The sequence below is a fragment of the Neopelma chrysocephalum genome, unplaced genomic scaffold (genome assembly GCF_003984885.1).
Source record: "Neopelma chrysocephalum unplaced genomic scaffold, ASM398488v2 Primary Assembly neopelma1_117, whole genome shotgun sequence".
Lineage (NCBI taxonomy): Eukaryota > Metazoa > Chordata > Aves > Passeriformes > Pipridae > Neopelma > Neopelma chrysocephalum.
In genome coordinates this window covers 1,467,304-1,493,397 of record NW_020897779.1, presented here as the reverse complement: position 1 = coordinate 1,493,397, position 26,094 = coordinate 1,467,304, and the positions used below count along the sequence as shown (strand labels likewise).

The following is a 26,094-nucleotide window of genomic DNA, read 5'->3' as shown; positions in this document are numbered from 1 at the left end:
CCATGGAAGAACAGGGGCAAAAGTAAAAAGACCAGGAGAACTGCGCTGCTCACAGGAGCCACACCACCAAATTGGCCACTCCACCTGATTTAGTTAACTAAACTAAAACTGCAGTGGTGGTACCAGTTCAGAGTCTCCTTGTTCTCTGCCACGTTACCCCCGATGCAGTGCCTTGGCCCACTTGGCTTGACTGGGCTGTGTAGTGGCGGCAGGGGCTCCAGCACAGGCAGCGATTCCACATGGCAAGTGAACAGCAGCAGTTCCATGTGGCACTCTGGCAGCGCTGGTGAGACTGTGGCAGTGTGGCAGCTGGAGCAGGGGCAACCCTTGGGCTGCTTCGATTCCAGCACAACACAGCGAGTCAGTGGCTCCCTGCTTTGCTGCTGTCCCAGCAAGGCAGGGACAGTTTCTGGCCCCCCCTCCTCGAACGTGGCATGCCCCCTTCAGATGACGTAATGGTATGAATATTCACCATAACAGTTAGGAATGGTCTCAATCCCTTTCTCCCTTCAGCTGGGTGTTTCACACAATGCCAAGGGCTTCCAACCAGGCTGTTGGCCCTACACAGTCTAGCCCAGAATGGTCTGAACAGATCCATGTTTCTTCCTTCAGCTAGCAGGACAGTAACAGATGTCATACACTTTTCACGTGCCACAGTGGAGGTGAAAAGGCAGCACACTGTTGGCTCAGGTCTGTGCAGAGACACATGCAGGCAGTAAGCACACCACAGAACAGTGTCCCGTGTGTGACTCTTCAAGTCCCTGACACAAGGAGTTTTGTCGCAGTCTCCTCACCAAGCCAATTCTCTATTTGTCAGAGCAACAAAAGTTAAAGCCAACTGAACTTTACAGAATCACAGAATATGCCAAGTTGGAAGGGACCTACAAGGATCACTGAGTCCAAATCCTGGCCCTGCACAGGACCATGCCCAAGAGTCACACCATGTGCCTGAGAGTATTGTCAAAATTCTTCTTGAACTCTGTCAGGCTTGGTGCTGTGACCACTTCCCTGGGGAGCCTATTCCAGCACCCAACCACCCTCTGGGTGAAGAACCTTTGTCTAATATCTAACTAAACCTCCCGTGACACAACTTCAGGCCATTCCCTTGGATCCTGTCACTGGTCACCACAGAGAAGAGATCACTGTCTGACCATCCTCTTCCTCTCAGGAAGAAGTTGTAACTGCAATGAGGTCTCCCCTCAGTCTCCTCCAGGCTGAACAGACAGAGTGACCTCAGCCACTCCTCATACAGACCTCTCAAGGCCCTTTACCATCTTCACTGCCCTCCTTTGGACACTCTCTAATACCTTAATAATGTTCTCTAATAACTTAGCATCATGCAGGCTGATAAACCCAACATGATCTTGTTGCTCTGTCCAGGAAAATGCAGCAAGACAGTTTGGACCTCTCTATCCAAACAGACAAGCACCTTCTGAGAAAGACAGGTCAGCCTTATGTTTAAAGCTGCATCAAAGTGTTCCCTGTAACCTCATCTCCCCAGGTAGATAATAGAACTTTCATGAGCACCAAAGAAATGAGCAGAGCTAAAGTCAACTAAGCTCTTTGTACCACTCCAGAGCACTTCGCTGAGGAAGGATTTGGGAAATTAAAGAGGAGGACACTGCTAGCACTGACCTGAAGAACTGGAGCTAAATACCATTTAATCCCAATGACATGCAGCAATCAAAAAGCCAATGTCTCTGCCCTCTGCATCTTTGCTAGAATTTACACCAAGGTTAACTCTTCACCAATTCACTCCAAGGAGTTCACATCCTTGCAGAGCTTTCCAAGGCTCTGACGTCTATTCCAGGTTACAATGGCGATTAAATATTTCTAGTAAATATTTAGGGCATAAGGTGAAAAGGAAAACTTGTTCTTGCTAGCCCTGGATGTTGGAGAAAAAAAGAACATCTCAGCAGTGACATTAAGAGCTTGTGAACAACCAAAGCTAGTGCTTCTGAAGTATGGGTTCATGCAGGATTGGTACAAACAAGCTGAAGGAGTTGCTTACTTCAGCCTCGGATCTCTCTCCAGTATGCTGGAAGCAATGGGCTCAATGCATGACAGAGTTTCCTGGCTCATCTACTTATGAGGAAACTTAGCTGCATGTGAAGAGGAGATCCCAAACAGTCTGCCACATGGAAGGATTGGTTGCACACTGAGGAGACCTCCATGAACACAGTGCTACTCAAACCAAGCTAGCCTAGGTTTCACCAGAGTTTCACAGTGCCCAGTGATCCTCAAAAGGAGATCTGCATTTGCTCAAAAGCTTTGCTATGCAAATGCTTCCTCTCATACTCCCATTTTTGAAATTGCACAGGAAACAAACTGCCTGCCACCGGTCTGCTTACTGACAGACTTCCACTTTGCATTCCCTTCACATCAGTAGCTCTACATCGAGGACTTGGAAGTCCTGCCTATACCAGGTGCACCCAATTTCACAGCCTCACTGACTTTCAGAACCCACTTACAGCTAGGGGAGTCACACATGCAGTGCACAGAACCAAGACAAGGTTCAACTGGCAGCAGCTAGATAAGGAGACATGACTGTTGCTGGCTACGAGGAAAAAGTCTTGTATATAGCTAACTACAACCACTTACTGAGAAATTTTTCAGTCCCTACCTCAAACAAATTAGCAAAAATTAGCTGCCTTATGTGCTTTTTGCAGCTAGATAAGAAGGCCCAAGTGTCAGCATCATCAGATGTCTGTTGTGATCACTGAACAGACAGACCTAGAGGTCATTATCTCACCTGCAAAGGTCACTGACACAAAGCAGACACAGATTTAAAGGAATCAGATTTATGCCAAGGCTTTGCAATCACTTTCATCAGCTGTTTACACTGAGAAACCAACTTTTGCATAAAAATGTCAGAGGCATACATGAGTTATCTTCCAGCAGCTCTACTAAAGGAGAAGTTTGCTACAGAAAAGAGACAGAGCAGTTAGCTGTGGAGTAACATTTTAAATAGCTTCAGCAAAATCATCTTGATACTTGTGCCCTGCAGGAACATCTGTTCGACCAACAAGGCAAAACAAAACACATCTTTAGAAAGCACAGCTGTGGAGTACTCCAGCTCAGTTCCTTGCCTTACATTGTTTCACTGCAAGGCTTTACACTAAAGCAAAAATTTCTCCAAGCCCTTCAGGAGACAGAGCAATATTCTTTCATATGCCATAGTATGTCCCAAGAGAACCTTGGGTAAGACACAGGAAGCAGCCTCAGGTTCCTCTGGGAGTTATGCAGACAGGGTTTTGTTTTTAGGGAACTACAGCCCCTTGCTTCTGCCACCAAAAACCAATCTCGCCCTGACAAGATCTTTGGATACCTCTCGCTGCTTCCAGTAAGGCCATGTGTTCACTAGAGAACAGTCTCAGAGCTGCAAAGGTGTCATGTTCCTGCACTGATATCATCAAGAAGACTGGCTGTTTTTTTCCAAGCCTGACTTGTTCCAGCTTTCTCCTTGCACAAGGCAGGTATGTACATGTGCATCTGAAACCAACATGCCACTGACTCATGCCTCTGTGGAAGTGGAACGAGCCTGTAAAACTAGTCTCCATGGAAGCATCAAGAGGAGATTACGTCAGTTTGTTTATTCCACAGGCATTTTAGTGTTGCTCTTTTACTCTGGGAGAATTGCATTTGAGGAACTGTCAAGGATTAGAAAACCCCGAGTTTCTAGAAAAATACTGTCCTTAAGAACCCCTTATGCTGAATAATGAGAGACCTGTGTGTCAGTCAACCTGTTTCATCTGGGTTTTAGAATAGATCACCCCATTTCTGCATTATCAGGATCCAGCACAGCAGCAGGAATGGGAGCCAACACCATCTGCTCTCAGGAAAGGCACCTCCTTTCAGCCTCGGCAGACTTCAGGTCTCCTTGGACTGGAGGTATGCAGACCCTGCATTCAGATACTTGTCATAATATCCTTAAACCACACAACGATACCTCTACTTGGTTCTGCAGTTCCACTCTGGTCCCCCACCAACGTTGTAGTCACCACAACAGTAACTGGCCTCCTTTCCATTTTAGTGGCCATGGAAGCATCAGCCATCTTGGGCCAGGCATCTCTCTCACCAGAAAGCATCAAGCATGCTGGCTTTCTCCTAGACCTTGGTGTTTCACATACCACCACCCCACTCCACTTCAGGTTGATCTCTGACTTGCAGGGCCAAACACAGTTTATTTATGTGGACAAAGCTTCAGATAAAACTAAGTGTTAAGGTTCTTACAACAAATGAATGCCAATGGCCTGGTTAAGCAGCCTGTCACTGTGGAAAGTTTGTTGCTTAGAATTGTGCCACCTACCACAGTTTATATTTAGGGTTTTACAGACTTCAGCAGTCTTTATGTTTTTTTAAGGGTACGGCTGACTGACTGTACTTTACCCAATCAACTCCCTCTATTTGTACAGGCTCAACAATCAGGCTTTATTCATTCTGAGAAATTTAACTGAAAACCGCATTTTGTCCAAACGCTTAACCTTTGGACAAACTCATTTAGACTGACAAGTTATTCAGCTGCTTTCCAATGAAGCACAGACAAGAACAATGAAAAATTTCTATTGCCTGAGGTGGATGAAAGACAGCTAGGGCAAGATATCAGAAACTACAAAGACTTTCATGGGCACAAATTCTTGCTTGCCTCTGACCCCTACTCCCAGAATTCACATCCCGCTCTCAGTGCAAAGGGGTGTCTGCCTGCAGTTATTTCAAATGTAGCTGTGGTTAGAGGCCCACTTTTCACAGCTGAAGAGGTCTGGCCAGCAACAAACCTGCACGATCAGCCACAATGGAAAAGTAGTGACTGAGCTCCCATGAGACATCAGGGACAACAAAGAACCCAAGTACCCAAGGCATTAGCTCAGCTTCTTCCATGCCAAGCACTAACTTTCACCACTGACTTGCCGGATTTTACAGGCAAATTGATCCCCCTTGGAAGACTCTTGTGTAGACAGCTCCAATATGTTCATGGTGCCCAGCCTTCTCTCCTGACTGGGGCACCTGGCAGAACAACCCTCCCTGCTATCACAAGATTAAAAGAAGAGCTCAGAAGGTAGTAGCCCCAGTGAATAAGGGCATTAGCTATGTTCAGGTTAGGGGAAGTTGCTTCTGGGCTTCAGTTCTGCCATAAACATTTCTAGTCTTCTTGCACCTGCCCCTGAGACACATGGCTACAGCTTGGACTAGAGCACTCAAAAGTCACACCAGACCAAGTCACACTCTGTTAAATATCACTCATATTTGGCATTCTCTTTTCCCCTTCCACAAGAAAAGCAAGTTATTTGATGATCTCTAAGTCTGCTGTACTTGTTCCAAAGCTCAAAGAGAACTAAAAAAGACAAGACCACAGCGTACCAAGTTATCTCCAACAATGGCCAGGAAGGAGCGAGGGGTTAGAGGAATAGAAAAAGAATCCGAACTAAAAAACTCCCAAGAGACAAGTTTTCATATGTCTTACCCTCTTGAGCATCAACAGCACTACAACTTATTTGCTTTCCCACTTCATAACTTTGGGGAAACTGTCTTAAAAGGGAATTAGTCACACAAAAGCCATCACATTTGGCATGTCAAAACAGTGGAGGTCTACTTCACTGCAAAAGTCAGGAAAAGTTTCTCAGAAAATCTCCAGATGGATACTTTGGCAAACGAATCACTAGAGATAACTATGTCTCAAGAGGCAAAGCCGTGCTTGCCCCTCGGGTACCAAAGCATCAGCATAAAAGAATCACCACAGCAGATTTGCTTTTTGAACCCCAATTTAAGATCCCATCAAGTTCAACTTTCACATCCCTCCAGAAGAGGACAAATCGTTCCAAGGGCTGGCAGAACAGTGTTAATCAGCTGATGCTGAAACAGCCTGCCTTGGGCTGGGCTTTCCCAAAAAGAGACATTACAAGCACGTCCCATTCTCAGCCCTTTTTCAGAGTTCCCAGAGCAGTAAGTCTGCCCGTAGCAGTCACACCTCTCCAGCCTTTCAAAGTTACCACAGTATCACTCCATCTCTGTCCACAAACTATTAAGATAGGGTTCAGCTGCACCAAAGGTCAGAGCCTGCAGAAACTCATCTATTAAGCTTCTTTTGCATCTTACTGAACACCCTCCCAAACTGAGTAACCACCACATCAAGCAATAGGGTTTGCAGCTCCTGGCCTGTACAGGAAGAAGTCAGCCTGATCCAGCAACCACCAGCCATAAACATTTCTACTTGCCACAGGACTGCTGCAGCCTGAAATTAACACAGAACAAGGTGACAGAAGCACTGACAAGAAAGAATACTTTTCATTTGCATAGCCCTCCATTAATAGAGAGATGCATAAAAGGCCAGTAAAAGTGGATGACATTTTTATCATCTTCCCCGTGTATGGTGCTTTGCATTATATATATAGCAAGTCTCAATTACTTCCTTTTCAAAAATGAGGAAATTGAGCAATAATGTAAGTTCATGTTTGACTGTCACCCAGTGGCAGAAAAGGAGAGAGCAGCAAAAGCTTCAGTTCCAAAGTACAAATCAATGCACTAAATCACACAGCTGCTGAACCCTTTAGTTCTCCAAGATGCAAAAACCTCTTATTTAAAATCATAGTATGCATGCTGTTGGAAGGGACCTTAGGGGGACATCAGGGACATCTTCCATTAGAACAGGTTGCTCAAAGCCCCATCCAGCCTGGCCTTGAACCCCTTCCAGGGTTCAAGACAACTTCTCTGGGCAACATGTTCCAGTCTCTCTGTGCTCCATGATCCTGCCAGGCAGAGGTGAGACTGACTGGTCTGTAGTGCCCTAGCTCTTCATTTTTTCCCTTTGTTTTAAATGGGGGTTATTTTCTCCCTTTTCTAGATGATGGGAACTTAACCAGACTGCCACAGCTTCTCAAATATGATAGTGACTTAGCCACTTCATCCAGCAGCTCCCTCAGAACCCATGGATGCATTTCAACAGGTCCTGTGCACCTTCATGTTCCTTAGATGGTCTTGAACCTGATCTTCTCCTACAGTGGACTGGTTCATTCTCCCAGTCCCTGCCTTTGCCTTCTGCAACGCAGGTAGTGTGGCTGGAGCACTTGATGGTGAAGACAGAAGCAAAAAAGTTGTTGAGTATCTCAGCCTTTGCCATGTCCCAGTAAACAGGTCGTCCCTTTCCTTCTGGTGAGGGCTCACATTATTCCTAGTCTTCCTTTTATCATCAGCATACATATGGAAGTTTTTCTTGTTGCCCTTCATGTTGTTGGCCAGGTTTAATTCTCTCAGGCTTTCTCTGGCTTTCCTAACCTGATCCCAGTTACACAATCTCTGTATTCCTCCAAGGCTTCTTGCCCCTGCTTCCACCCTCTGTAGGCTTCCACTTCGTGTTTGAGTTTGTCCAGGAGCTCCTTGTTCATTCACACAGGCCTCCTGCCATTTTTGCCCAGCTTCCTCTCTGTTGGGATGCATCACTCCTGAGCCTGGAGGAGGTGACCCTTGAATATCAACCAGTTTTCTTGGGCCCTTCTTCCCTCCAGGGCTTTATCCCATTGTACTCTACCAACCAGATCCCTGAAGGGGCCAAAGTCTGCCTTCCTGAAGTCCAGGGAAGCAGCAATGTGCTATGGCCCTCCTCACTGCCCTAAGGATCTTGAACTCCAACACTTCATGGTCCCTGCAGCCAAGGCTCCCTTTGAGCTTCACATTCCCCATCAGCCCTCCTTGTTGGTGAGCAAAAGGTCCAGCATAGCACTTCTCCTTGGCTCCTCTATCACTTGGAGAAGGAAGTTACTGTCAATGCATTCCAGGAACCTCCTGGACTGCTTTTGCCCTGCTGCGTTGTCCCTCCAACAGATGTCAGGGTTATTGAAATCCCCCGTGAGGACCAGGAACTGTGAACGTGTGGCCCCTCCTGTCTATAGGCAGTTTCATCCACTCAGTCTTCCTGGCTGGGTGGCCTGTAGCAGACCCCCACTTTAACGTCACCTGTCCCTGCTCTCTCTTTAATCCTGACCCTTAACCCCTCGGTCAGCTCCTCATTCATCTGCAGGCAGAGCTCCATGCATTCCTGCTGGTCACTGACACAGAGTGCCCCCGCCTGTCCTTCCTCAAGATCCTGTATCCTTTCAACACTCCAGTCATAGAAGCCATGCCACCGCATTTCTGTGATGCCAATGAGACCACAGGCAGGCATGTGCACATCTTTAACTCTTGCTTATTCCCCATGCTGTGTGTATTTGCATAGAGGCATTTAAGTTGAGCCTCTGAAGACTTACTGTCTGAGGTGGCTGGAATTCCTTTGTGCTGCCAGCCTCTCCAGCCACAAAATGTAATGGCACAGGTTTTCCTTTTCAACAGTTGACAGAAAAGCATTCTCTGGATTTACCAAGCAGAGTAACAGTTAACCAAGCAGTTAACAGAGGAAGTATATCATTCCCTCCGGAATGACAGAAAGCATCCATGAGCTACTATTGCATTCCAAAATCTTCCACCACAGCCTTCCTTATCCACCATTACTAGATTTTACACAGGGGCCCTTTGAGGCCACATCCATCTCCAGACACCAGTCTTCCCCAAAATCTTTACCATTTCTCCATAAAAAGCATGTTGAAGAGGATTCCTGCAGCTGGTCCTCTTCTTTCACATGTCTCTCAGGAATGGTCCTCTAGATAATCAACAGCAGACTTACAGGACCTGATAAACATGGAAGAAATACTACATATGACCCTTTTTAAACCTGCTGGAACTAGCCCTTAATAACACAGAAAATGCAGCTTTCATTCATCATCTGATCACAATGCTATAAAGAAACAGAGGAGTCCACAGGTAACGATGAAATTTGGTTTTGATTAACAGCTAATTGTAGTGTCTAATGTTACTTACACAGGTTGGAATTGAAGAAACCCAATGGTATAACTAAATTTCTAGGCATGTTGTTGATTTCTGGATGTTGCTGCCTCTACCACAGCACCATGGTATGACATCAGAATATATACTGTAATCCTAAACAGCAGGTTCTAAAACAGAAATAAACACATGCAAGCCATCATCTTCAATTCAAATATTACATAATTAAATTCCATACATCACAAATCCTTCCAGTGTAAGAAGACATACAGTTGCATTAAAGGCAACACGATGATGTCTGTTTAAGATGACTCCACGCAGGGCTGGGCATGGAAAAGCAGTGGAGTTCTCTGAGGAACAAATAACTGAATGAAGATGCCCCACCATACTCCTCAGATATTAACAATTATGCACACCAACTCCAAAACATGAGCAGTCAAACCAAGGAAGAGAACAGGTACAGCAAGCTGTATGTTTTCCTATGGCAACAGTGCTACTGCATGTTAACAGACTATCTTTCACTTTTTGTCCTTGGTCACAAACTGCCTCAAGCATATGCTTCCTTTGTACCTCTGGAATATTATAGGACAGTGGGACTTCATCATGGATGAACAGTTAAACATGCTGAAGATTAATTCTGCAAATATACGGAGACCGGAAGGAACCCAGGTAAAGATATCCATTGTGTTCATGGGCCTCGCTAACATAAGCTACCATCACTCCATTGGGATCATGAAAGCTTCTTCTGTAGGATCCTGTCTCAGTAAGTTCAACAACAAGGCTATATTTGGGCACAAAGTTTGTCACGGTTTCCTGACTCAGCAACTAAAAGAAAAAGAAAAGAAAAAACAGAAAATTAACAAAAGATTTTGTTCTCCACAATTATACCTCAGCCATTTATACAGGCAAAGACCATTCCACACTCCTTGGAAGAAGCAGCTAAGAACATAAGCACACAATTTGAGTAAAGACTATTACACAGGGTTAACGCATTAATATGTGAAAAGGCAACTTGAAAAGAAACAAAACAACCAGCAGAAGCTTACTCTACTCCAGAGCTAGGCTGAAAGGTTGCCCACACATCAGCTTATTCTGGTGCAGCTGATGCCAAGCAGCCATCATGCTCTGCTGCCCGTAGCATCATTTTTTGTTAAGGCTCCTGCACTGTACCAGGAGAGACAGGGACAGCACAGAGCTTGTTTAGCTGAAATGGCACTTCCATTCTAAACACTGCTTGTTGATTTTTATTTTTTCAAGGACATAAGAAGTATTTTTATGTCTTTGTATTGTTCAAAAAGCACCATGCCGTTTCTTTAGCATCAGATAGCCCTTATTCTTGCTCATCCTCATCCTCAGGGTGTGACACAACAAAAGGCATATTGAATCAGAACAAAATGTCACCCAACACCATCCATAACATACACACTGTCTCCCAGGATGCCTAGGGTAGTCATTAGAACAGGTCAGACTTCCCAAATGCTCCTCAGACACCTGCCAATAAGTATTTTAGGCACTTCAGGTACAAAGGTGAAGTCTTCACATATCCAAATGTAGATCCTGTGTTGCTGCATGGCTAGAGTAGAGATAGTACCTTCTCTTTCCTGAGATCAAGATGGAAGACAACTTAAGAGATGTTTACCCGCTACTCAGAGAAGCAAATGTTAGTTTTACAGAATGCAGATTAGCTCAGCTAGTTAGAGCATGGTGCTAATAGTGCCAAGGTCACGTGTTTGATCCCCGTAGAGGCCGTTCACTTAAGAGTTGGACTAGATGATCCTTGTGGGTCCCTTCCAACTCAGAATATACTGTTTTACTACCTATGAATATGAAGAACTGTTCTACCTGGGGAAAGCAACAACAGTTTTAAGCACAACACTAAACATTTTTTTAAGTCTTCCTGTGAAGAGGAAGAAACACAAAAAACAAATATTTAGCACTTCCATTCCTATACTAAAGATGATTTTTTAAAAAAATTCTTTTTAATTTTTCTTTTTTTACCTTAAATATCATCTTTTTAATCCATGGTTTTTCAGCCAAGAAATCCAACACAGAAAATCCAGGATTGTGCCGGACAGCTGCCATAGCTACCCAATATCCTCCAGAGCTGCTTAACCTGATATTATCTGGAAGACCAGGCATGTTCTCAACAAACATATCTGCTCCACCTTTCATCAGCCCAGATACATAATACCTGAAAGTTATAGATAGTAGATTAGACTGCTTGAGTTAAGATGTCCTAAATAACAAATAAAAGTCCCAAAATTATTTCATGTCAAAAAACAGTTGGGTTTTTTTCATTACTTGGGTTCAGGGAAATACAGCACAGCCACACTCTTCGCACCAGAAAAAAAGTCAGCTTACTCCACTATGTGTAAGGAGCCCACGATGGAAAGATTATGCATGCCAGATGTTTACAGTAAAATAAAAAAAAAATCAAGTATCGAGGAAGGCCGCCTTCTCTGTCACTTATAACAAGGCATAAATAAAGTGTAGGATTTCTTCTGTCATTCCACTCATTTATTTAAACAATCTCTAAACAGAGATTGGTAATAAATTCAGTGAAGTCATACTCACCTCCTGATTCTAGCCATGGTTGTCTCCTGCACCAGGACAAAGTCTTCTGCAGGAGAGAGCTGCACACCATTGGGAAATCTCAGGCCCACCATTAAGACTTTCACTTCTTTTGTTACTGTGTCATATTCAAGGAGGCTAAAAAGAAAGCATTTTTGAGTTAAGACAAATATTTATTCATGTCTGTTTCATTCTCCAGGCATTCCATCTTTTCTCACATGCACTTCACTGAAGTTAAAAAGGCAGAATAGCCAGGAAACCTTTGTTTATGAACACAGAAGAAATAATAAGCCACTTGAGACTGGCAGCATTTGTGAAGGATTTGAGCTGAAGGTAATGCTAACACCTTCACTTTTAAAACAGATGTTCCATGCAAGTCCTCTTGAAGGAAAAAGAGGAATTTCATTTATTTTGCTGCAGGTCTCTTTAGCAACATCCACACGTTCTCTCACCCTCTCCTGGGCAGTGCACTGTTTGCACAGGTGGTTTATAAGGAGAAAAAATTTGAAGACCAAGGAAGCAGTGAAGTCCATTCCTACAACTGAGCTTACAGTAAGTCAAATGCATCAGGGAAGAGATACTTGCCGCCCATCATCTGTGCCTTCCATAATCAAGAATAAGTAGTCTCGTCTTTGCCATTTGCTACTGGAGTCAGTGAAGTAGATTTTCCTCCCGTCCCGGGTCACTGTAAGATCATTTACAAATGACAACTTCTGACCTTCAATTACTGTTTTGGTTGACACAAGCATTTTTGTTTCACCTGGTTACAAAAGAAACAAAAAAAAAGACTCACAAGACAAGCTTTTGTATGTCCTGCTTTAGAAATTAGTAAATACTAACATGAAATTCAGTTTGCTTTTTTTCAATTCCTGCCTCTTCATTAAACAATAAGGTTTCGGCCTGTAATGGAACAACTCAACATGAAAGACTGGGAGAAAATACTCTCCAGAAAAACTGAAACAGTAGATGATGTTCCCTATTGATAAGTGCCAAAATTTTCACATTTCTGAAGCTCATATGAAACAAAGTGCAAACTCAGGTCCCAACCTGCAGGCAAGCAGGATGCAGGCAAGGATGCAGGCAAGCCGATCACTACTCCTTCTCTCCCTATAAACCTGTAGGAACAAAGAGTAATACTTTCTAGGCATTAAAACATCAGCAGGTCCACTGAACTGCTCTGCCACATATTACCAGGCCAATTATTAAGGTCAAATCTCTAAAAATCAACCAAAATCTAATGAAGTCATCTTCAGGTACAGGGTTTGGGTTTGTTTGTATGCTTGTTTTTGTCATGACTGAGCTATGACGACAGCTGTCTGCCATCCAAATGGGAGACCTTGATCATACCCTCCCAGGGCAACACAGTCTGAATCCTTCTATTAAATTTCACCTGGCATTTGGCCAGCCTTCCTCTCCCCACCGGAAGCCAATGTGCAGAGGTAAACTGACAGAAAAATCAACCCTACACAAAACCAACTATCACTTTCTGACAGCACAGCTCCTAAACAGCTCCCTGAGATCTGCCTCAGGGACACATTGAAAAGCACAATGCAACAGTGCCTTTCTCAGCAGGAACAAGCCACATCATCTTCAGCTGCACCAAAATACATCTTTCTTCACTTTGTGTAGATTTGGGTTACAGAGAAGTTACGAGCTTTTCACTACCACAGCAAGATCAAGGCAGAAACAAAAGTACAGCAAAAACAACAAAAAGTTTATGTAACAACAATCTTTTTTCTTTCCTTTTATGAAAACTGAAACAGCTACACAGAGTTTTATTCATGGGTTCTGAGGTAGCAATTTTGACAACCAAAAATATGTAACACCAGAAGACAAGTTATAGTAACTCTGATCCAGACAGACATACAGAGAGGAAGTGACTGCTACAGGAAAATAAATATCAAGTTCTCGCATGACTCATTTCATCCAGACAGCTACAAATCACTTTACAAAGAAGACAGGCATTGTTTTCTGGCCTGCAGTGTCTGGCAAAACTGCAAATGAAGCCCAGATTTGTCAGTGGAAGGGAACTTCTGAGCAGAAAAGTCATACCTGTATCAGGATCAACTTCATAGAGTCCATAATAAGCATCTGCCACAAAAAGAGTGTTATTTGGCCCAACTCTGATGCCAAGTGGTCTTCCACACGTTGGCTCATCTTCGCGGGTTCCTTAGGAAACAGTTTTAAAATGGTTTTCCAAATAGAAATAAATACAAGGCATTCTGGCTACCTACATACGTGTATTGGATCTGGGTAAGATGGAGTTCATTTTCCCCACAGCAGCCCTCACAGTGGTGTGCTTTGCTTTGGCAGTTAGAAAGGTGTCCATAACAGACTAGTGTTTTGGCTACTGCTGAGCAGTGCTGGCACAGCATTAATGCTCTCTCCAACATTCCCCTCTCCAGTAGGCTGGGACTGGGCAAGATCTTGGGAGGGGACATAACCAAGAGAGCTGATCCAAACTGACCAAAGGGATATTCCACACCATATGGTATTAGGTCAGATATAAAAGCTAAGAGAAAGGAGTAGGAAGGGGAGGCATTCATTATTTACAACATTTGTCTTTCAAAGCAATCTACATGTGCCGAGGCCCTGCTTCCCAGGAAGCAGTCAGACATCATTTGCTGATGGGAAGTAGAGAATAAAACATTTGAGGGTTTTGGTTTTTTTTTTCGTTTGCTTGCATATGTGACCTTTGCTTTTGTTTCAGTAAACTGTCTATATCTTAACCTAAGAGGTTTTTTTTCTGTCTTCCTTTCTTCCTCCATCCTGCTAAGGAGGGGAATGATAGAGCAGCTTGGTGGGCACCTGGGTCAAACTGTAGCTTAAAAATCTCTGTGGCATACATATGGCACATACCTTCATTAAAGATTCCTACTTTTCTAGGTGTGAGTGAAACAGATATCCCCATGCCATGTTTTCACCAGTCTAGAGAGAATCATATAATCTGCCAGGCTAGTAACTAGCTAACAGCTGCCTCAAATAGGGTTAAATATCAGAAAATTGAATTTAATGAAATGTTTCTTCTCAGAAAGAATCAGTTTTACTGCAGGTTTGTGGAATTAGGTTTTTTTTAATTAAATTAATTTTTAATTTAAAAAAACTTTCTTTTTCTGGAAAGGTCCAACATTGTCATGAAATAGCTGCTTTCTCAAGGTACAGACATTGAATACTCCTATAGGAAGAGGAAGGGGAATACTGTAAATCTGAAGAATTTAGACAAATTCAAGGAGATACTTGAGTCCCGAAGAGCTAAGAAGTTCAGAACATCTACAGTTTGAAAAATTAGCTTGAGAAATTTCTGGAGAAGGCAGTTGGCTACAGCATTTCCACTTCCCTCCCCAACTCAAGGAGCACAAAAGTCCAGGCACCCCATTACCACTTTGGCCCTAAAGAAACAGAGCAGCATAACCTTCCCGCCTCTCTCAAGCTGTACAAGTCTAATGTAAATGAACAGGAGAAAGGTGATTCTTCACACCCATCCCAATCTACATTCTTGCCTAAGCAGCAGCTGCAAATCCAGCTTCTTATTGCTGGCAGCAGACTTTGTTGGCTGCCAGCACCAAGGCTGTCCTACCTGTCAGGCAGCCAAGAGAGTGCTTCCAAATCAGTCCACAGTCTACTCATGTGAACATCCACATAAAATTATATAGATAATATGATGAACGTGTCAATGAGAGCTAATAAGGACAGCAACAGCTCCTGACCATAACTTCTGTCAACCAGCACAGGGCTGCAGAACCTCAGGTAAGCTTCTACAATGCTACTGCAAACAAACTACCCACAGTCCCAGTGAACACCAGCCAGGCTTCTCAGACTGCCCAGGCCCTACTGAGATGGCCAACATTAACCTTCCCATAGAAATGGTTCTGTTAATAAACAAGCCACTGCCAGTTTTTCTCACGCAGTTCCAGAAATCTCATTAAATGAAGCAAATAAGTCACTCAGAAAGAAGTGTAGAATTCAACAAGAAATAACTCCAGTTTAGCAGTGAGAAAACAAAAACATCATGACCCAGGCAAGATCTCTGCTAAAGCAAGTGCAGCCACTATTCCCACTGTACTTACAAACAGAGGAAGGGAAATAGGTACAACAAAATGCAAGGCAAAATTCTGTAAATAAGTTGATCTTTCCCACTCACACATTATCTCAGAGTTCATTCATTCACACTTGTTTAGGAGTCCTCAGTTTTTATGGGGTGGCCCTTCACCTCAGAATCGTGCTGCAGGATCTTCTGCCAACAAGTCATCCATGTGGCAGCTTTACAAGAGTGTAGGCTTGTAGTCATGACACAAAACCCCCCGCATTACTAAATTTTACTGCTGGAAACTCTGTGCTTTGTTGTCTAAGAGCACCCATTCTGATTCTTTTGGTCCTCTGTTCTGCTCTTCCTTCCAATGTACCTATCTCCACTCATACTTCATTCATACAAACATATTAATATTTCTGTTACAAATTTCTGTAGAGGAAGATAAGCACTTGCATGAGCAATCCAGACTGAACACAGTTTAAGCAACACATACCCTTGACCCAGACATTTTCAGATACACTATGTTCAGGAGCTATCACTCACCACAAGGACCATGGCCAATTCTGGATATTGTTTGTATTTCCCCATCTTCAATTTTGATAATCTTCCCATCAGCTGTCCCAGTAAATAGTATATCTGCAAAAACAACTGATTAGCTTGATCACAAAACCACAGCGGCAAACATCCTTCTACGTGATCCTTCTACTAGCGTGAAGTAGAATTCAGGTTTGAGATACAGTGAAGTGACAGACTTCTTCAGTCATAGCAAAAGAAAAATACATGGAAGGGGAAAAAATGAAGGCAAATAAGAGCATTTGGTTAGATCTCTTCCAACTCAAGAAGAAGGGGAAGGATTTAAACCTTGGGAGTTATGTATATAGAATACGAAGCTTTTCACCCACAGGTGGTCTAAGTTCTTAGTTAAAGGTGAACATAACTTAATGGCCAGTCGTTGGACTGATCCATCTGGGTAAATTTCTAAATCATCACAAAATGTGGTCAGACACTGCGTTTATCTTATCACTCTTCAATGAGAGACTGACTAGATAAAACTTCTCATTCGGATACAGTCCACGTTGGCTGCTGGACACATGCCAATGCTCGTATTGTATCAGTTCTGGAGATGAATTACAAAAACTATGGCAATTGAACAACCACACAAATCAAAAGCATTGCCAAATTACTGTATTCATGCCAAGCTGTGTGATAGCATAAGACATTAACTGAATACAAACAACACAAACTTTTCCATACAACCAAACTAAATGAAACACCATTAGATTAGTAGAGCCCATTGCTTGAACTTTTCCATCTCTAATTTGACTCATGTTTTAGGTTTGCTAATTACACTTTTAAAAGGGAATAAGAAGACTCCAACATTTATTCCCAGTCAGGTTGATTATTTCAACCCTTGCAGGAAGGTTTCCTTAAAGAGTTTCCAATGAGATTGACAAAACTAGGCAACATAAAAGAATCAATAGCTTCAGGTAATCACTTTTACCTATATCTGTTTACAATGTGCTAAAAAGTGTCATCTGAGGAAGGAATTTACAGTAGTTTCTTACTGGGTAAAATAATTTCTTAAAAATATTTTACTAATTTATTAGAAGATAAAGCAGAAGGAAAAAAGTATACTGAGCACCTCTTGTACTGAAGGATTTTCAGGAAGGGCCTTGCTTGGAATTCCCACACCCTTTCCCTTTCAGAGAAAAAGCACTCAAGGACTCATGTAAAGAGTAGTTTCTAGCCTTATCCTTCCTTCAGGAGGCACAATGCTATGTTCCTGCTAAGAGGGTCACACCATTAGAAGTCTAGATAACTCATTAAGAAAGTGCTCAGAGGTGGCATGGGTTTGTGATTTGGGGAGAACACACATTCCGTGAGAGAGAAGTACAGGATGGCACCTGTGTTGGTTAGATTTCTTGCAATTCAAAAAGAAGAGGAAGGATTCAAGTTTTAGGAGTTATGAATATGGGATATGAAGGAGTTTTGAATATGGGATATGATATTGTGCAACATCACTAAAATGTAAATATGTTATTTACCAATTTGAGGGGTTTTCTATCATAAAAGCAAATATGAAGACCACAAAACTCAGCTTCCTCAGTGGCAATGACCATTAAAAGAGCAGGTAAATATTAATTCCCAGTTAAGAGCTAGTCAAATGAAAAATGGGACCACTTCCTCCAAACATAAGTAGCCCCTGACTACACTGCTGATGCTTTCAGTCGAGGACAGGGATTTTTAATCTGGCAACAAGATGTATTTTATTCTCACGAAAGAGGAGAAAAGCAGTACATTGCAGCCAGGTTTTGCTGCCTAACACAATTACTTTTACAAAAACCTGCACATTCAAAATAACTTACAGAGCTTGTTATCTAAGAGGTATACTGATGAACAAACTCTTATCAATGGAGCAACATTTAAAGATCCTTCTTTAAAAGCTTATTTTGTCAGTGCTTACCCCCAATATTGACAATGGACTCTGGTCCATACAGCTGGTTTTCCCATAACCGCTCAGCTTTTCGTAACTTGATATTGGGCTCTAGTACACCCGTCAGGAGGGGAGGTTCCTTCAAACTACAAAACAGAATACAGAGCCCGTGATGCTTTGCACAAAATGCAAACATTCTTGAGCAACATATTGGATCGTTTTTTCCCTAGTTTGCCAACTCCTGCAACCCTGACCTATGCTTTACATAAAGCATATTTCAAAAACATCCACAGCTAACAAGCTGAAATATTGACTCTTGTTCATCAAGGATCACAATTTCCTGGTTCTGCTCATCAGAAGAGTTGCAGTTATGTGTTCCTAAGAAATCTATACATCTTCAACTCCAACAGTTCACCTGTCTTACACAAAAGCAAAGGATTTGTGCATTGCCATAACACAAAAGAATAGCAGTTTTCTCAGCTGAATGAGTTGTTTGTACCAGAATATTTTTCCTAAGTCGATATGTACAAATTCATAAGCAAAAAAGTTTTAAAAATTAAAAGCCTGGTATGTTACAATACACTCAGACCTGACAATGTACAGCACTTTCATTACAGAGAAAAAATAACTTATTTCCCCCCAGCTTACAGCTAGGGGGAAAAGTGTTCCAGTAGCTTGAACACTAGGACACACATGCTTTCATACCATATTGAAATATATGGTCTTGGTCATGACTTGAATGCAGGCCCTTAGAGAAAGACCAACTCAAAGGAGTAAGTTGCACATGAATTTAAAGGGTATTGAACTCCAATCTCAAAATGACAAAATAAGGTCCAATCTTGCAAGCCCTTCACATAAACAATCAGTTTCAAGCCAACTAGGGTTCCAACTACAGAGATACAGAGAAGGGAAGCAGTAAGATGCCTACACAACTCTAACTAAAATACCAGACTCCAAAACCAGCCTTAACTGAACTTGAATATGTTTCAGCCCCTTAAGTTCTTAAAAGCTCACACATAAGCCCCTCAGTCTCCATGAGTTAAGGATTTCAAGTTGTTCATTCACAGGAGTATGCTAAAGATACGCAGGCCAAGTTTTGAAATAATTTTTCGATTTTTTTTTCTTTTAATAACCCTTTATATGACCATAAGCAAATGCCTTACACCCAGAAAATCTTTAAAAGACGAGGTCTGACTCCAAAATTTACCCACGTTCATAGAATCCAGGACCTATTTGTCACCAATCACGTTGCAAATCTACTGCTCATATGGTGAAACATATCTTTCTAAAGACTTAGTGACTGGAAGAAAAAAGTCAACTGAAACTGGAAACTATGAAAGCCATGACAATTGAGGAAAACAGGTTCACAACACAAATTATTCAGAAACAGAGAAAAATACATACTCCTATCTGTCTGGTTACAGACAGCAAACTTTTCTTTAAGTATATATTACTGCAGTGACAAAAACACCTGAGTTATAAGCTCCTGCCCAGAAGAGATTTACAGGAGAATTGTCTTCACAGTGCTAACACAAATTTGTTTTCCATCCCTTCTTCCAAGCTTAGTGCGTTTCAGATGAGGATAAGAGGCTTCAGATAAGGAACTCATTTGCTGGGAACTTTGGACAGTTGTGTTTGCAAGCAGAAAAAACTCCCTGGGATCAATATTATCCAAGACAGACTCATAGAGAAAGACCTTGAAATAAAACAGAGTTGCAGGAATTTCACAGGGAGTTTCACACATCATTATCTGCTTTTTTCTTCTCCCTATTATTCCTTATAGTTTCCAGTGGCTTACTACTTCAGTATTAGCCAATGAGATTCCTACATGTTTTTGCACAATCTCTCTGGGCAACCTATTCCAGCTGGCTTTTAAAATTACTGTTCAGTTGCAATGTATTTTAGGGAATTGGGGTTTGTTAAATCCAATCACAGTATAAAGTATTTCACTATGATATGCATTGAGGTAGCTTATGTCTACTAGCCTATTGGCAAGACTTTTAAGTATCACCCAACCACATTTACAGTTTCTTTCAAGTTTGGAGGTGTTTGCAGTGTTGTTGTTCCTTTTCATTAAGCAATTATCAAGTTGATCATAAATATTTATCAGACAGAGCACTTTTACCTACTTCAAAATGCCAGGAGCGCTAATTAGCCTCACTCCACCCTAGGGTAGCTGTCAAAGCATTTAACACACAACTCCCAATACAGGTCACATCTTCTCATGTAGTTGATTCACTGTTACACGTGACACAGACCTCAATTCAGATGTTTATGAATCCAGACATCTAGCTGCATTGCTTTATGAGATCTGCATTTAAACGTAACATCATCATATGATTCCCCCGATACAAAGCACCAAATCAGTCAGGTTATCCATTTTCAATTTTCATTCTCAGATAAGCAGTCTCTGACAGAATGATAATATCAGGGGTACAGCTTGGTCCTTAGTGAAATTGCAGTTCTTGTCTCACAGAAGGCAAGAGCACACATGTGTAATCACAAGCTCCACTGACAGCTTGGATAGCAGAAAATTTTCCATATTAATAATCAAAGAATGTAATTCAGCTCCTTTGATGATCAGTAGTGACACACAACTACACAAGATGGCTCAGAAACAGACTAGGTATGGGTAATATCGCAATCGCTCCCCCATTTCTTAATCCAGTTAGAACCACTTTATGCTGTTAACTCTTGTTTGTTGAAACAAAACAACAGAACGCATAGGAGAAGTTATGCTTCAGGAACATTTACTTCAAAGCAAAGCAACAGTTTACCTTATAGGCTGAGGGTCTATAGGACAATCCAGTAGAACAGTTACTCCAAGCAGCGGCACAGTCAGAGACGCAGCCAAAGTCAAGAAGGTAACACGGAACACCTTGCTGCTGTAAGTACTGCCAAACCAAACAAGAAGTAGGATTAACATGTTAAGCTGTTTACAGGTGCAACAGTCCTCAAAAATTCTGTAGCAGCCTATTTTCTTCAGAAGAGGAAACAGAAACACTTTTGCCCAACCACCATCTTGACCTTCAAGGTGCAATTTGAACACATTAGGATAAGAGAAAGGTCAGCATACTGGCATCATATGAGGTAGAGCATTTTCACGTGCAGGTTTCATGCATTCTACAAGTTACAGTTGACTAAAAAAAACCCAAAATAAAAACAAAAATCCCCAAGAAACAGAGGAAGTGAAGTTGTTTGGTTGGGGTTTTTTAAACTTGATCTTCAGTTTTGGCAATGGTTTCCATCCCAGCACAAATTCTGAATGAAAAGTTCCACTGAAACAACAAAACATAGAGAAAGTTAAATGAATGGTTGCTTAACTTAGTGAACTCTGGTTTGAAACTCAAAACCAAGCACACAAAAGAAATTAAGTATCTTCTATTTACCCATCAAAGCACACAACAAAAAAAAGTAAAAACTGTTCTTCCACAGGAAAAGACTAGGTTTTGTTCTTGTCTGAGTTGCAGGGGGGTAGGGCCTAGAGCCATGTGGGTTTGGTGAGGTTGCTATTCTATACCACTTCCGTCATCCCTGGGGGGGTGTGGTTTCAGGGGAAAGAAAAAGGTGAACGTACACTGGACCTGTGCCATTTTGTTCCATTTCTTCCTCGGGGAACTTGCTGGGACCAGCACTGCGGACCCCGTCCCTTTCTATCCCTCCGGAGTGTGCAGCTCCAGGCAGTAAACGTAGCTGAGCACAGTGGACTGCACCCACCAGGAGTGCCAGCAGTCACAGGGAACGGAGCAGTGGTGAACCTAGTCGAGCCAAGCCCAGCCAAACACTGCTGAATCCTGCCGAACACAGCCAAGCTGCAGACGTGGCTCCGAAGTGGCGAACACAGCTGAGGGGAGCGGGCGGCATGGCACAATACAGATGATCCAGCTTTGGGGGGTTTTGTCCATCACTGTTTTTCATTGTCTCGGGCTCGGGGACTGGGAAGGCCGACTGCAGAGAGCATCTGCCATCTTGTCTTTGTCTCAGGAGGCTATGGGGAACTAGCTGCAGAAACATCCAGCATCTCCTCCTTGTCTTGGGAATAACCGTGAGCACCATTATGTGTGTAAATTGTTATCTCAACCCATAGTTTCTGCCTTTGTCCCTCTCTTACCAAAGGAGGGCAGGGGGAAGGGAAGCATCTTATTTGGAGCTCAATCCCAGCTGGTTTTAAACCATTACAGTTCTCAAAAAGTTCAGAGAAATCAATCAGGTGTTCACACAGAAAAGCACAGAGCCAAGTTCAACAAATTCTAGTCTTGAACTAGCGAAGCAGCTCTCACAATTTTAGCTGTTCTGAACCATTCACTGGCCCAGCCAGCCAGTTCCCTTGCAGCATCAGTTAAATAAAGACAAACTGCTTGATGGTTCCACACTAATCCTTGGACCACTTCCATTGTTTTGTCCTTCATTAGCCAACCATCCAGACAGCAGGAAACATGAACTACTGCCCAGAGCACAAATATCACAACTGGGGAGCTAATGACATGTACTTGTAGTACTGATATCAGCATCAAGGTAACCTCTGGGATTATCAGCTAGAACAGCAAGGTCCAAACTAGGCCTGGATTCACTCAGTGCTTGCATGCACAATGTATAGAAATTCGAACATTCATAATTCATCACATCTCTTTCCTGATGGCAAATTGCTGTCAGCCCCTCTCTCCTGGCAGCAGAGGTAGGCAGTTCAGACGAAGTCTTGCCCCAGTTTCCCCAGCCCTGCACAGCACTCAGCGGGCTGTCACAAGCCACCACACAAACCACCAGGCTGTGACAAGGTGACTGCCACAAGGATGCTGACAGCCTGCCATGACAGACAGTTCAGCCTGTTTCGAGAAGTGCTGTTAGCACTGATGCTGTTGGTCACCAAATTTTTCTCAGCTCCCCTAAGGTACTAACCACCTGAGCCTACTTCCTTTCCATAAGCATGTGCAAGTATTCCTGCTCTGGAATATATTAAAAAATAAATTTTAGTTCTTGCTCTCAAGAGCGCAGCATTCCCATCCTGAACTTCAGCAGTGTTACAGCACTAAGCCTGTCTCCATCTGAGCTGGACCAGGCTGAGAAACTGCTTCAAACAAGCTTTTTCGCCTGCACTGACCTATTCATATTTCCCAAGAGCCAGACTGCCCTTACAATCAATCGAAATGATTCAGCACCTCTTGCTTATGTCTTGAGGAAGCAATAACCTCCCAGTCTGTCTCCCCCTACATTTGGAATCCAAGAGCATGGGGTAAAGATACAAGGCAATCCCCAAGTTTACACAAAGACTTTGGTTGTTGACCTTACCTTTCCACTGTCCTTCAAAAGATGAAGCCTCAATATTCTAATATTCAAAGTACTGTCAGAAGACATCTGAGCATCTTTGTGACAGCTGAGAACAGCTCACACAAAAGGAAGCAGATAAAGATGAATGGGAACTCATCTACCACAGTCAACTTAATTGGGAACTCATTTACCACAGCTTAATTAAAACTCCTGAATACATGATTTCAGTAAAAGTCATATTTCTGATCCTCATTCAAACTTGCAAGGAACTAACAATGAAGGAAAAAGTCAGTAAGAATAAGGTGACAAGCAAACTCACACTTCAAGCCTGCAAATTGCAAGACCTAGTTTAGACACTGCTGAAACCACAAGAATTCAAGTAAAGCCCAAAAATTTAAAAAAAAACAAGTCAGCTGCTCAGAATCATTATTAAAGGACATGATATAGAATAATGACAACTGTAAGTCACAGGAAAGAATCACTGAAGTAAAGGTTCACCAACAGTGAAAAGCAAAACAGAAATCCTTTGTTAATTATGTCTCTGATAATTAATCCTACACGGCCTGCAGCCACAAATCTCAATAATGCAATTTACCAGGACTGAAGCTATAATAATAGCAATTTAGTTGTCACTGTGAACTAAAAAACGAAGCCATTACACCAGCTCTTGAAGACATACAGTAAGCTAGCAAGACAATACCATGGGTCACCCTAGCTAGGAGCCGAGGCTGCCTCATCCACTTGGCAGAAGAACTGCTGGGCTGGAGGGAAAAGCAACTGTCCTCAAGAGTTTCTGGTGTGGCTCCCAGCCAGAAAAATGGCAGGCCCTAGAATTTCCTCCACTGTTTTCATGCAGGACATGAGAACACGAGAACTGTAAATACTCTGGATCATGGATGGAGCCCTAGAAATTCAACTGATTTGAGCAGTTACCAAAAGAGGCTGAAGCCAGGAGGAGCAGTCTCAAGCTCAGAGATGCTTATGCTCTTCTTCAAAAATAGGGACTATATGTGCAAGCCATCAGACAGTCTTTCGTTCTGATGACTCTGAAGGGCAGACAGAAGAATCTGAAAAGTACTCAAATCAGCAGAGACATAAAAGATGGTGAACAAAAGTATTAAAAGTCATCAACTACCTTACTCAATGAAAGGCAAACACTACCACTTTCTTATGGCAGCTATTACCTTTAGTTACAGTGAAGCTATTTTATTTATAAAATTCCTAAACAGAAAATAGTAAATGGAATCTTTTTTAACTTAGCCACAAACAAAGAGATTGTTTATATGGCTATTCTGTCTCAGACATATGTAGAATTGTCGTTAAACTATTGTCAAGATATAAGACTTAATCACACCCACAATAAACCTGTGCAAGCCACAATGGGATAACTGTTAACTCCTTACTAGCAAATGATAAACAGTACTTAAACAGATCTATATTAAAAAAAAAAAAGAAAACAGCCATAAATTAAAACTTTTTTTTCTTTGCTTTGCTTTTCTTTGCTTTTTTTTTTATTCCTTTATTAAAAACTCTTCCTGCAGCTCGGCAAAGCAGGTAGGCAGGCGCTGTCCCAACCCCTCCTCACCGTCAGCCACCTCGAGCAGAAGCAGGAGCACTGGGGAGAGCCGATGTGCTGGAGGTACCCACAAGCTGACACCCGCAGGTACCCAGCACCAACCTGTGCCTCCAGCCACGCGAGAGGAAATGCGGCCTCAACCCGCACAGCCGCGGGGCAGCCAGCCAGTCCCTTCCAGCTCCTCCCTGCGCACTCTGACCCAGATCTGCTGCTCCCTCGCCGGGTCGCACCAGGCGGGCAGAGCCCGTCTCCTCCCAGCACACTACCCAGGCATATATTCCTCGGGCCGGGCCCAACCGCGGCCCCACAGTCGCAGCGTCACAGCAGGCCCTCTGCCCGCCCCGCCGGGCGGCACCGCGCACGGACACACCTGCCCTCCTTGGCCTCCTGCGCCGGGCTGTCGTCGGTGATGACCTGCGGGCGGGGCAGCCGCCGCTGCCGCAGCCCCTCCACCTCATTCATCCCGCTGCTGCTGCCGCCGCCGCGCACCGGAACAGCAGCCCCGCCCCCGCCGCCCCAGGCCACGCCCCTGCTGCCCCAGGCCACGCCCAAGCCCCGGCCCCGCCCAGGCCCCCCGGCCGTCCCTCGGCCGGCGTCGGGCTCGTTGTCGCGACCGGCAGTGCCGGCAGCTGCCCTGCAGCCACGGGAGTCTCAGAGCACCTTTCCAGAAGCATTTAACTATGATAGTCGCCTTGCATGTGCCAAAAATTATTTCCTTGGACAAGAAAGTTTTGTATTTTTTGTCATTTGGGTACATTAGCATACTCATAGTGTTACTCTTATTCACTGAGCCTCAATTACAGAACTTTTTTGGGATTACTTTTTTTTGACATCTATGTGAGTTTTTTTAACACATTTCAGTGGCAGGAGAGACTTACGCAGAACAGTGCTTCCTATCACCTTTTCTTTGTAACTACCAAGAAAGGTGCTACCAAATGTCCTCACAAACATAATATGATTTTCTGATTAAGCAGACTTTTGCTTACTCTCACCATATTCAAGTTACTTGGGTTTCCTTTTTCTGCTTGAAGCCAAGATTTGGCTTCAAACTAAGAAATCACCTTTGAGTGCCATGACTGACAGCATGCCTTCTGCAAGGACACACACTGTCAGACCAGCAGCCAGGAGATAGGTATGTGCCCAGTAAGCTTTTGAAAACAAATGTTGAACTGCATGCACATCTTTAAGAAGAAAAAGCAAACACTAGTGTGGGAAGAGCTGCTCTTTCGCCTTCTCCCTGCCCTGGTTATCATTAGACACAGGATTCCTATCTGCACTGGTTTGCAGCTGGTGTTTTAAAATGTACAGAAGGAGAATGGGTCAGTTAAAGTCCTCATCCAGTAAATTAGGAGATGCTACTGCTTTCCCAGTTTTATACGTTGCCACAACTATTTCATGCTCTTTTCTACT

The 26,094-nt window shown here is 43.1% G+C and overlaps 1 protein-coding gene across 2 annotated transcripts; it reads right to left on the bottom strand.

The window, feature by feature from the left end:
- Positions 1-8,788: 8,788 nt before the first annotated feature.
- APMAP (adipocyte plasma membrane associated protein) lies at positions 8,789-25,208 on the bottom strand. 2 transcript variants are annotated; one of them, XM_027697067.1, is made up of 10 exons: positions 25,055-25,208; positions 20,621-20,737; positions 17,874-17,989; positions 15,953-16,045; positions 13,432-13,548; positions 11,965-12,139; positions 11,383-11,517; positions 10,807-10,999; positions 10,254-10,409; positions 9,532-9,633 (listed from the first exon to the last, which is right to left on the bottom strand). In XM_027697067.1, the coding sequence occupies exons 1-9, from the start codon at positions 25,144-25,146 to the stop codon at positions 10,272-10,274; spliced, it is 1,176 nt and encodes a 391-aa protein (XP_027552868.1). In that variant the 5' UTR covers positions 25,147-25,208; the 3' UTR covers positions 9,532-9,633; positions 10,254-10,271. The 2 variants fall into 2 exon arrangements, with proteins under 2 accessions (XP_027552867.1, XP_027552868.1); XM_027697066.1 differs by lacking the exon at positions 10,254-10,409 and having other exon boundaries at positions 8,789-9,633.
- Between the last annotated feature and the right edge of the window lie 886 nt (positions 25,209-26,094).

What these genes read in the sequence shown, in the direction of transcription:
- APMAP (XM_027697066.1), bottom strand. Translation starts at nt 25,146, where the DNA reads ATGAATGAGGTGGAGGGGCTGCGGCAGCGGCGGCTGCCCCGCCCGCAG. An exon ending in AATTGGCCATGGTCCTTGTG is followed by an intron (nt 13,549 to 15,952) that starts GTGAGTGATAGC and finishes CTGTTTCCTAAG; the next exon opens with GAACCCGCGAAGATGAGCCA. An exon ending in ACCATGGCTAGAATCAGGAG is followed by an intron (nt 11,000 to 11,382) that starts GTGAGTATGACT and finishes TATAACTTTCAG; the next exon opens with GTATTATGTATCTGGGCTGA.